We start from the raw sequence: 12,903 nt of genomic DNA, 5'->3' as shown, positions 1-12,903 counted from the left end.
CTCTCTCTCTCTCTCACACACACTCACACACACACACACACACACACACACACACACACACACGACCAAGTTTACTCAAGAAGAAAGTGATAACCTGAATAGCCGAAAACCTTTAAAGAAATTTGAATTGCTTTAAAAAGCATTCCAAAAAAAAAGAAAAAATTCACCATTGAGGATGTCTGGGTGAGGAGTTATCAATAGTAAAGGATGTAAATAATGTCAATTTCATATAAACTGTTCCAAAAACGGAAGAGAAGGAGCATTCCCAACTTACTGTATGTTGAACAGCATTACCCTGAAACCAAAACTAAACAAAGACAAGTTCTATAATATTATTATGGCAAACAAGTCAATGAATCTGATTTTTAAAACTTTTACTAAAAGTACTTTTCTTCATTATTTCTTCTTGGAAAGCAATTTTGGTCTTATTATCTTTATTATCTGGGTTTTAATCAAGTTTAGGAAATAAGCCTTGTATAAAATTATTTTTTATTAATTTGTTCATTGGCTTATACCAGTATTTTCTTTCTTTCTAGAACATCTAGTTTTCTTTCTCATAACTTTTCACTTTTCTTACATATATTCCCATCTTTCTGTTTTAGATTTGAGAGAACTTCTACTTTATCCTACATATGACTATCTTTGATCTTTGTGTTCACTATATTATACAGCATTTTCCACTGAATTTGATTTAACAAGCATATTTCTAAAACTTGTATTTTATTCATTGTTTCCTTCCTTAATCAGTCTGATCTGTTTTATGAGTATAATACATATTCTTTCTATTCTTTGTTTCTTCCAGGATCACTTCTTTGTTCATCATGGCCATTTCAATAGATTTTGAAGAAAAAAAAATTAAGAAATTGTTGTTCTTGGTTCCTATTATATTGAACCATGAATATCAATCTCATATAGGAAATTTGGCAGAATATTCACTATGGCTATAAGAACAATTAATTAAGTGTTACAGATGATCTTGCCTTTCAGAGAAGCATTCAATTAAGTAAACCAGAATAGTTAACCTGTTACCACTACAAATAAGAATATGACAGAAACAGTCATGATAAGAATTCAGGAAAGCATAGGTTCACAATGGATAATAATTATAACTAAGTCTCAACAAGCTTTTGTATATGCATAACCAGATGTTGTCTCACATAACCGGATTTTAAAGTTCCTTAACAATTTGCTTGGGGGCGGGGGTAATCCAACCATCCCATTAAAAAAACTCTAGAAACCATCTTCCAAAATAAAAATTAGAGAGCTAACAAGAACTAAATATCAGACAACATAAACAAACAAAAGACTAAAGATTTTGAGAGCACTTTCCTAACCTGGGCTAATAGGCTAAGTTTCTGGCAAGAGTCAAATCTAGGACCTGACAGGAATGGGACCCATCATGCTGTACTCTACTAATAAAGGTAAACTAGAGATAAAACAGTCTTCCAATACTCTGTAACAAATCTTTGTACCACCTAATGAACCAGAAAAATCTCAGGCCATGAACATGGATTGATTATAGTGGTCCCCCTAGTACCAACCACAGGCAAACAAAAATCCTCCTGAAGAAAGACCATCCTAAGTCTCAAACAATTCAGTAATAACATCTCTGAAATATTGTTTATTAAACTTATACAAATAAATAATTTGCTAAATAAGCAGTATACTATTATTATATTACACAAATAACTAAAAAGTCATTATAATTTTTAAAAATACTTATTCTGTTGTTTCAAAAGCCCATAAATTTCTAAAAAGACTATATAAATACAGAACATTATCATGGTCAGCTCAAACATTCTGCAGTGTGATGAAGTCTTCAAGACATATTTTGCACTTCAAGACATCTCTTTTCTTATCACCGCCAACATTACAAAGGAGCAACCTTTAAACTATACTGGCCATGTTTAAAAACTTAACAGCAATGGCTTTATTTTTCAGCATGGCCTACTTTAGCGAAGAAGTGACCTCCTCCATGTAACATTCTGAAATAACAAAACCAAAACTCCAGCATTTTATAATAAGCTATAGTAGAATATGTATATGCTATTTAATATTCTTTATAATCTGAGTTCATTTCCTAAAATTTAATTTTCTTGTCAAGAAATGGAAAAGATTTCAAATACTGTCTTAAAAGTACTACTACTTACTTATATACTACTTTCATAATTTCTAATTTTTGTTAACCAAAATGGATAAAAATAATCCTTTAAATATCTAGATAGCTATAAATAAACATCAATATCTTCTTTCTTCTCTCATACCTATAGTATCTGGGAGGTCTAGCAGTTCATTGTGCTGCAAGTCAAGGTTGGTTATCTGTGTGCAGTTTCCAATCTCCTTTGGAAGATGTTCAAGTTGATTGTGAGCTACATCCAGCGTAATGAGGTTACATAATTCACCTGTAAATTGACCAACATAATAATTTAATAAGCATTATTAAATCATATCAGGTAATACAAGCAAGGGAGGAAATTTTATGCTTTTTAAATATAAATGGAAATATATTATACAGGCAACTTTTATTTCAAAATGATAAATCAGTGAACATACTTGGATTGTTAGTAGAAAAAACTATCATAATTACTCTTTCTGAAAAAGTTCAAAGTTGAACATTAAATTTTAAACTGTTATTTCAAAATGACATCTAATAAAATGAAAATATTGCTTGTAAATGATTACTTCAGCAATCTGTGTCATGTGGGGTTTTTTTCCTTTTTGTCCTGAAGATTGAACCCAGGGCCTCACACCTACTAAGAACATTCTTTACCAATAGCTACATCCCAGCCTCCATATCATATATTTAAGTAGCAAATTCAACCACAAATGTTGATTGACATGGTCCAAATTTTAAAAGCTGACTAATGTTCTTAACAAATTTAGCACAATGATAGATACTTTTTTTGTGGGGGTGGTACCAGGGATTGAACTCAGGGGCACTAGACCACCGAGCCACATCCCCAGCCCTATTTTGTATTTTATTTAGAGACAGGGTCTCACTGAGTTGCTTAGGGCCTCACTTTTGTTGAAGCTGGTTTTGAACTCTTGATCCTCCTGCTTCAGGCTCCCAAGTGGCTAGGATTACAGGCGTGTGCCACTGCACCCAGCTCAGATACATCTGGAGTTTAGATGGAGGAAGACCTTATACCTCAATATATATATATATGCTTTTTAAAAAAGCATATATTCTGATGTTACATAAACATTTTTATAAATAAAAATGACTTCTCAATTTAACAGAATTTTAAAAGTATAGAAAAGAAAATATTTCTCCAGTACATTCTGTTAAAAGATTGAAGCACATTATCAAGCTACATATTATAAATGCAAGTAAATTTCATTTCATCAAATTAAACCTTTTATGCATCAAAGAATACTATCAAGAGAGTGAAAAATGCATACTACAGAATGGGAGAAAATATTTGCAAATCACATAGATAAGGGATTAATATTCAGAAAATATAAAGAACTTCAATAAAACAATATAACCAAAAAACCCCAAGGAAGACAATTTAAAAATGGACTAAGGACTTCAATAGATATTTCTCCAAAAAATATATAAATGGTCACACATGAAAAAGTATTCAAATCTCTAATCATTAGGGAAATTCAAACTAAAACAATGAGATCATTTCAAAGCTACTAGAATGACTACTATTAAAAAACAGGGGGCTGGGGCTGTAGCTCAGTGACAGAGCACTTACCTAGGCCCTGGGTTCAATCCTGAGCACCACATTAAAATAAATACACAGAATAGATATTGTGAAAAAAAAATCTTTAAAAAAAAAATGGGATGACTACCATCAAAAAACTAGAAAATAAGTGTTGGTAAAGATATGAACAAACTGGAAATCTGGGGATGCCTAAAGGGAATATAAAATGGTACGGGTGCTGCAGAAAACCATACAGTAGCTTCTCAAAAATTTAATATGCAATTAACAGAACCCCGCAATTTTATTTCTGTGTACAGACTGAAAAGAACTGGCATCAGGGACTCAGATATTTCTATATCAATGTTCACAGTATTTTTCACAGTAGCAAACAGGTGGGTCTAACCAAATGAATGAATGGCTAAACAAAATGTGGTATGTAGTAATGATGCAATATTATACAGCTTTTTAAAAGAATGAAATTCTGATAATGCTAAACATGAACTTTGAAGACATTATGCAAAGTGCAATGAGCCAAACATAAAAGGACAATTATATATATACCCGCTAATACGAGTAGCTGGAATAGTCAAATTCACAGAAAGTAGAATAGTGGTTACCAGTTTCTGAAGGGAAAGAGGAGCAATTTATTTAATGGATATAAATTTTCAGTCTCAGGTGATGACAAAGTTCTGGAGGTGGGTAATGATGATGGTTGCACAGCAATGTGAATATACATAATACCATGAACTCTGCACTCCAAAATGGCTAAAAGGGTAAATTTTATGTATATTTTGTAACAATAAAAAAATTATGGAACATAGCTAAGCCAATGCTGACAGGGAACTCTATAGCTCTAAATTTTTATACTAGAAAATAAGAAGCATTCTCAAATCATTACATTCTTATCTCAAAGAAAGAAAAGAAGAAAAAAAGCCCAAGCAAAAGAAATAAAAGAGTACAAATCAACTGAAAACAGGAAAGAATTATATAACTCAATGTAAATACTGGTTCTTTAGGGGAAAAAAACAATATTGATAGCCCTCTAGTGAGACTTAGATTTTAAAAAAATAGAAAACATATTATAAATATTAGCAATGAAACAGCAATGACTAAATCTTCAAAAAGAAAATATTAGAAACTTAAATCATCATAAATTCAAAAACTTAGAACACCAATTACTCACAAATTACAAGCTACCAAAACTCAAGCATGATGGAAAAAAAAAAAAAACCTTAGTAGTTCTTTAATCATTAAATAAATTTTATTTTACTCAATTTAAAAGTTCCCTCTCAAAGGAAATCCTATCCAGTGATTTCTTTAGAGGCTTACCAATGCTTCATAAGAATTCATACCAATTTTATGCAATCTCTTAAACAAACCCACAGAAAAAGGAATGAACTTTTCCAAATTCATAAGAGTAGCATCATCTTGATATTAAAAAGGCAGTACAAAAAGGGAAATATAGAGCTCTCTTTCTCTTGATCAAGTGAGACTAATTCTAGATATATAACACAGCTTAATATCTGAAAATCATTCAATGTAATTCACTGTATCAAAGTCTAAGGAAGTAAATCATTGATGATTAATGGGAGGAAAGCATTTGATAAAATTAAAATGGATTCATTTAACAAACTCTAATTAGGAATAGAAGGAGACTATCTCAATTTGGTAAAGAACTTTTATATAAACTTACAGCTGACTTTTGTTTCCCAGCCTGACATGTAAAGAACTTGGAAGTCATCACTCCTGTCCTCAAAACAAGCAAAGGAATGAACAAAAGAATATCAACAACACCTCTTACATACTTCAGAGACTTGAGGAAAAAGGGCAAACTTCTGACCCCCAAAGTGTAGAGAAATACAATACAGAGTGTACCAGGAGTAGAATCCATGGCAGGAGCTTTAAATTTACATTTAAAAGGTAATTGACTAGGTGATGAAAAGAGTGCAGAATAGTTGAAGAAAACTGCATGTGGAGCCAGGCAGAGTGGTGCACACCTATAATCCCAGCAGCTCAGAAGGCTGAGGCAGGAGGATCACAAATTCAAAGCCATCTGCAGCAATGGTGAGGCACTAAGCAATTACTGAGACCCTGTCTCTAAATAAAATACAAAACAGGGCTGGGAATGTCGATCAGTGGTCGAGTGTCCCTGAGTTCAATCCCCCGTAAGCCCCCACCCCCACATAAAAACAACACAACTGCACATGGAATATATGAGAAAAAATGGGAGTGTGGAGCCCTGACACTCATGAGCTTTGCCTGCAGAAGTCCCACCCCAGAGTCTAAAAATGAAAAGAAAAAAAATCATTTTCTACTTCTCCTAGGCATATAAAGCTGCAAAAAATCAAAGACAAACATTTTTTTGAAAGAGGCTGGAGGAGATAAATCACCGTATATATAGAAGAACAAAAATAAGAATTACATCAGACTTCTCTCCAGGAACCATGCAAACAAGAAAATAATAAAGTGAAGTGATAGATGTAGAAAGAGAATATCTTTTCTTTTCCTTTAATCAATCTAACATATAACATTTTGTTCAAAATAGTAATAGCAATAATATATTGGGAGATTACAACTTACAGTTAAATGAAATGACAGCAACATTAATAAGGGAAAGATGGGAGAAATGGGAATAATCTGTTATAAGGTACTAACACTATTAAGTGGACTTATATTAGTAATAAATGTTTACTACAAACTCCAGGTAGTGCATGCATGCATGTGTGGGCAAGCACACACATAAAAGATGTATAATTGATACACTAAGGAGAAAATACAAAATACTTAAAGTCACAGAGGGCAGAAAAAAAGTAGAAGGCATAAAAAGAACAAGTTCAACTCACACAGCAGAGTAGCAAATATAATCAATAATCTTTTAAATCAGCTAATTCATATTGGAATATAACGTTCTAACTGCATCAAAATTCAAGACTGTCAGTGAACCAAAAAAATCCATTCTTTTAAATATAACACAAGCAGACCAAAAGAAAAATGATAGAGAAGAAATGCAACAATAACAATGAAGACAAAACCGGAATGGCTGAAATTATTTTCAGACAAAGCAGACTTCAAAGCTAGGAAAATCATCAGGGATATAGAAAGCATTACATAATAATAAATGAATAGAATGATTCTCCAAAACACAGCAACCCTTAGAGCATATGTACTTGCTTATCTTCTGTCTCTATTATAATGCTTAGTGCAAAACCTCACATTAATTGAAAGAATGAAGATAACAGGAAACTTTGATACTAATACTCTTCATATCAGAATAAAACCTAAGATTTTTCATCACTTTTTCAAAAAATACTTGAAGATGTTTCAATTCCCACAAAAGTAATTTACACTAATCTAAAGAAAGGTACATACATCCAAAAGTGTAAAGATACCATGCAATTTAAAAAAGTAAACTGGATGAAGAATATGGCTAACTTAAATCAAAAGGAGTAAGTGTGATTCAATTCGGGTTAAGTTACTATTTTGCAGAACTTCTCAATCTCAGCGTTGACCTTCTAGACCAGATAATTTGTTATGGGAAGTCGTTTTGTGCTTCAACAGCATCCCTGCCCTTTACTCATTGCACACATGAGTCATGAAAATCTAAACTGTCTCCAGTCACTGTTCAAAAGTCCTCTTTAAAACACTGCCTAAATTGCCCTCAGGTAAAAATCAGTGCTATGTTAGAATAAAAGCTCTATATTGTCCAATCTTTCTCAAGAGAAACTTAAAATATGGATTTCCAAATAAAATCTTATACTCTTATATGCTAATAACTATTTCATAGGTTTAAACAGAACAAAACATTGTTATCAGTCATCTGTGGATTTATCTCATTGCTCAGGACACAAGTTTAACATCTTCACAAGCAAAGAAATTATTAACATTAGGACAAAAACATGTCTTTACCATTCAATATTAACACTAAGAAGTGTTTAGAAATTAGTATATAATTACCCAGACTCAAATTATGTCATAAGTAACTTAAGTCTCTTTTGATTTGTGTAAATCACCATGTGATAACAATTATTTTGAGCTTAAATTCTCCCCAAGAAGCTACCCTTGAGCAATACAAGTGTATCAGAATATCATGTTCATATTGACACACTGAAGAGCGTCACTCAAGAACACGAATACTTCTTTCTCACAACCTAGTAATTCTTAAAGGCATTGAAAATTTAAAACACAGGAATGTAATTCTGTAACATCAGCACACAAAATTTGGTCCACGAGGTATGAGGCACAATCAACTTACAACTAAATTATATGATATTCTAAGTTAAATTTGAAAATTTTTAAAAGATTTTCTCCAACACCCACACCTTAATGTTAAAAAAAACTCATGAAAAACTCTCAAAAACTTGAGTTTTTGTCAATAAAATAGATCTAATAACTTCATAGAAGTTTCTTTTACAAAAGGCCACCCTAAAACTTTAAAAATATTTTCAAAAGTAATTCAGATTTCTCATTTAATGCAATTAAGACATTTTTCAGCGGGAGGGCTAATATGGTTTTAAAACCTCTCTTCTTTAGATTAACATTAGTAACTACTCAAGCTTCTTACATTTAAATAATCAGAAATATTTAAATTTTTTAAATGATAAATTCTACAACAGAAAACACTATTAGTATAAGGGTCTACATTACATTTATAAGGAACAGGATATTAAATATTTAAGCAACAACATTTTATACCACTATTTCTAACTATTTCTATACTCTGTCCAGTTATCTAATACTTTTAAACACTTGTTTTACCACATGACCCACACATTATAAAAAAATAAAATGTTAAGCCCATCTCAGATGATTTTAAAGGATAATAATCAAAATGTTAACAGTGACTTGTCTTTGGTTAATCCTAGAGTTTTATTTTCTCCTTTATGCTTTTGTTTCTCTTTGAAATTGAAAGTGTATAAAAACAAAGAAAAAACGAGGTTCAAGAAATAGGCACTAACAGTCTAGTCTCTCTCATATCACACATGGAGAAGTGTTTCCTGAACCACAATAAGTTTCCTGTCTGTGAAGTAGATCAGTTAAGAGAATGCACCATGCTATCATATTGATGATATTGGCTACCAAGATTATCGATCTTTATAACTCATATTCCATAGTTACTAAGAAATATGCTGACTTTAAATTAGGCTCCCCACATAAATTTTCCTAAAGAGAGAATAAGGACTTCATTCATTCTTCATTTTACAAATGTTTGTTAAGCACCTATCATATTCTAGATTCTGATCTATTAGCTTGAGATACCACAGAGAAAAAGAGAAAATTCTTGCCTCCATAGAACTTACAGTCTAATAAGTAAAAAATAAATAACAAAGAATCAATGTCAAGAAGTATTAAGAGCTATAAAAGAAAATAAGAGTCTAAGAATATGATTGGGGGGGAAAGGTATAGATATGCTGATAGTAGAGAAAGTAATCCAGATGAAGCAGCATTTGAGAAGAAGTCTGCATAATAGGAAGGAAGAAGCAATGGGAACATCTGGAGGAAGCGTATTCCAAATTGAGGGAACAGCAAATGCAAATACTCCAAGGCATGAAAGTAGGAAAGTAGTAGGAGATGAAGTGACTGAGAATTATATTCACTAAGAGTTTGTTGGCCAGCATACAGACATTAGCTTTGACTAAGGAAGTAGTATTAAGGATACTAAGAGTGGTATGTTTTGTTTTGTTTTCATAATTAATAAACTTCATTTTTCAGAGCAATTTTAGAGGTTTGCAGAAAAATTGTACTTCCCTACAGTTTCCCATATTCTAAAACATCTTACTTTAGCATGGTCTTTTTGTTTAAAGTTTATGAACCAACAGAATTATAACTAAAGCCAATAATTTACATTAATATTCACTCTGTTCAGTTCCATAGTATATAATAAATGTATACTATTATGTATATATAATTACAGTATCATATAGCTTCACCACTCTGAAAATTCCATACTTCAGCCCCGGTAACCATTGATGTTTTAGTTTCACTTTTGTCAGAATGTCATGTAGCTAGAATCATATAGGATGTAGCAGATTACCTTTCCCTTAGTAATATACATCCAAGTCCCCCTCATTTCTTTCTCTGGATTAATAGTTTATCCAATCACTTACTAAAGGTCATCATGGTTGCTTTCAATTTTTGGCAGTGGCAAATAAGTTGCTAAAAACAATCACGTGCAGGTTTTGTGTGGACATAAAATTTTTAATTCATTTAGATAAACACCTAGAAGCATGTCTGATGGATATGTTAAGACTATGTTTAACTCTGTAAAGACAGTGCCAAAGTGTCTGTCTTCTAAAGTACTTGTACCATTTTGCATTACAACTAGCAATAAAAAAAAGTTCTCACTAGCATCTAGTTCTAATAGTGCCTTGGAATTTAGCAATTCTAATAGGTGTGCAGTAGTAGTCATGTTTGTGAACATAGAGCTAATAGGATAATGATGTGACAATGTTGCGCTTACAAATTATGGAAAATTATGATCTCTACAAAAATATAACGAAAAACATAATGCCATAAAGTAAGTTTAGACATCAGTGTGCATATATACATACACAACATTATGGGTAAATAGGAGAAACAAGATGCTGGCTGAATAGGTTGGGGAAAGACATACTTAAATAATAGATGAGCAGAAACTATATGGACATTCCAAGAAAAATCTAATGGGAGAAAGGAAGCCAAAAAATTAAAAGTTCAGGAATTTCATTGCCAGGTGTGTGTATATATATGTACTAGAAACATGTTTACCAAAAGACTTGTATTATCCTAATATAATAGCACTATATCAGCCTCAAATTAGAAACTGCCAAAGAACATTAGAAAGGTTAAATTGTGGTAGGTTCAAATTATTGGATATTAGGTAATATAAAATGAATAACTTTTATACAGCAAAACAGATGAAAAATGTCAAGTGGAAGATGTTTGACACAATACATATGACTCCATTTATAAACAAGCAAGTAAGAGAATTAAGTACAGAAGTCAAAATCCCAGGACAACCTTGATGGGGATAATGAGTTAGGTAGTGATGGAAAGAAAGGCTTCTTGGGTGGTCTTTTGTTCCATTTTCAACTTGGATACTGATTACATGATTTGTAAATGGTACTGCATTACACATTTGTGCCAGAGGCACACTTTTTTTTTTTAAATAAACATACTTCAACAAAAACTTAAATCATAAGCACTAGCCAAGTCCTTGCTCTGAACTTTGGCAGAAAAAAAAACAAAGACATCTGTAAAATTTGCAGACTATGAATAATCAACATACTGTGGTGAAAATATTGTTTTTCCTGACTGCACGGAAGTTCTCTAAAGTCTAAACCAATTCTATTTCAAAAATTTTATATTATTGTTTTGTCCTGCCTTTAGAGAAGGCAAAGGTAGCAGGCTATATCCAAAACTTGGTAACCATGACATGATATTGCCCTACTTCAGACAATGAAGTATGCTGGACAGATCTCTTCCTAAAGGATATTAACACTAACTAGATTCATATTGGGATTACTCCTGATATTTCTACTTTTTGTGATATAAGAAGACAGTGTTCAGCACTCAAAAAGCAGTGAAACACATAGTATTTAATGTCTAAGTTAGACAACTGGGATATAAAACTAATGTTCATCAAACAAGAGAAGAGCAATTTTAGGGAGAGAAAAGTTTTATCCCTCCCACTTTTAAAACCCCAGTAATTAAAATGCTTGAACACTAAATTCCTAATGATTACCTGTCATTCTCCTAGGTTTCTCTAGGACCATCTTGAACAGGTAATAGAGTACAAATTAAAATTTTCAACACAATGATAATCAGAATGCTGCTCTAAAAGATTTGAATGGATGGACTTTAGAAGGCAGGTTGGTAAACAGTCTAGAGCAATTAGCCCCATAAAATAATATGAAGGCCCATCTAAAAAACAGTGGTGGAAGTGATATGAATAAGTGATATGAGAGAGGAAGAATAAGCAATAGAAATAGGATAGAACAGTGCTTCTCAAACTATACATAGTGAAAGTGCAGTTTTTACTTTCCCCTCCAACTGATTGTGGACATCTCTTTACCCCTTTCCAGTATTGGGGACTGAACCCAAGAGCACTCTACCTCTGAGTTACATTCCCAGCCCTTTTAATTTTTTATTTCGAGACAGGGTTATGTTAAGTGGCCCAGATTGGTCTAAAACTTGTAATCCTCCTGCCTCTGCCTACTGAAGAGCTGGGATTACAGGCATGCAATACTGTGTGCTCAACAAGGACCAAAATTTTTTAAAACATAAAATTACAAGTTTGGATGTTCTACTAATGTCACATTGTTATATTAGATTCTAAATGCTTACTTTCAATTTTTCTTAATTTGCGGCAAACTGGTAACAAACAGTTGGAGTCTAGCATTTTTCTGGCGAGTTGGTCATATTTTGACTAGGATTAAATAGAAGAAAAATACTCTGATTTCAAGATAATGAACCTGAGTTGATGAAGAAGATAATGATGCAATATGGAAAGAGAAATAATCTGAAGGGAGAAAAGTTTTGGTGAGAATATTTTGGTCATGCTAAATTTGTGATATGAATGACACATCCAGGTAATATATCTAGTGGCTAATTAGGAAAAAAAATAAAACATGCAGTCTGAAGAAACTGTTAGCATGTTAAAACATTTTTGCTCTCAGAGGGAATGAGGGTAAGTATCTGCAAATACTGAGCTTTTGGCTAATGATAATGGTGGCATCAGGTGGATTATTTTTTAAAAAAAAATCACTGTGAAAAAACATACAGTAGTTACATTGGAAGAAACAACATGTGAAAGGGAACTACAGTAGGCAGATTAAGATAGCCAACAATGATTCTGCCTCACTAATGATACACTGATTGAATAATTAATTATCCTTTCCTTAAGTGACAGAACTTGGCAACTTGCTTTTTATCAACAAAATAAGACAAAGGTTAAGGGGGAATGTCATATTTGTGATTATGTTACAAAAGATTGAGACTTCTATTTGCCAGTGTTCTACTGATTTTTCAGCTTGCATGCCCAACAAAACAAGATGCCATAGAAAGGAACTGAATCCTAACAACCACATGACCTTGAATGTGGATCTTTTCCCCAAGGAACTTTCAGATACTATCCAAGCCTTAGCTAAAACCTTGACTGAGAAATCTTATGAGAAATACTAAATTAGAAGGTCCAGTCTAAGCTACATCTGATTCCTGCACCAAATAAACTGAGATAATGATGGTGTTTTTAGGAGCTATGCTTCAGAATAAT

The 12,903-nt window shown here is 32.4% G+C and overlaps 1 protein-coding gene across 4 annotated transcripts in view; it reads right to left on the bottom strand.

The window, feature by feature from the left end:
- The window catches only part of Shoc2 (SHOC2 leucine rich repeat scaffold protein), a 95,183-nt gene that overhangs the window by 37,543 nt on the left and 44,737 nt on the right, over positions 1-12,903 (bottom strand). For all 4 annotated transcript variants that reach the window (XM_076834845.1, XM_076834847.1, XM_076834844.1 and 1 more), the window contains one exon: positions 2,265-2,402. In XM_076834845.1, coding sequence (XP_076690960.1) covers positions 2,265-2,402 — 138 coding nt within the window. The remainder of the gene's footprint in view (positions 1-2,264; positions 2,403-12,903) is intronic.

Source organism: Callospermophilus lateralis, chromosome 15 (genome assembly GCF_048772815.1).
Source record: "Callospermophilus lateralis isolate mCalLat2 chromosome 15, mCalLat2.hap1, whole genome shotgun sequence".
NCBI lineage: Eukaryota > Metazoa > Chordata > Mammalia > Rodentia > Sciuridae > Callospermophilus > Callospermophilus lateralis.
The sequence above is the reverse complement of the archived record's forward strand: the minus strand, read 5'-3'. Positions and strand labels throughout refer to the sequence as shown.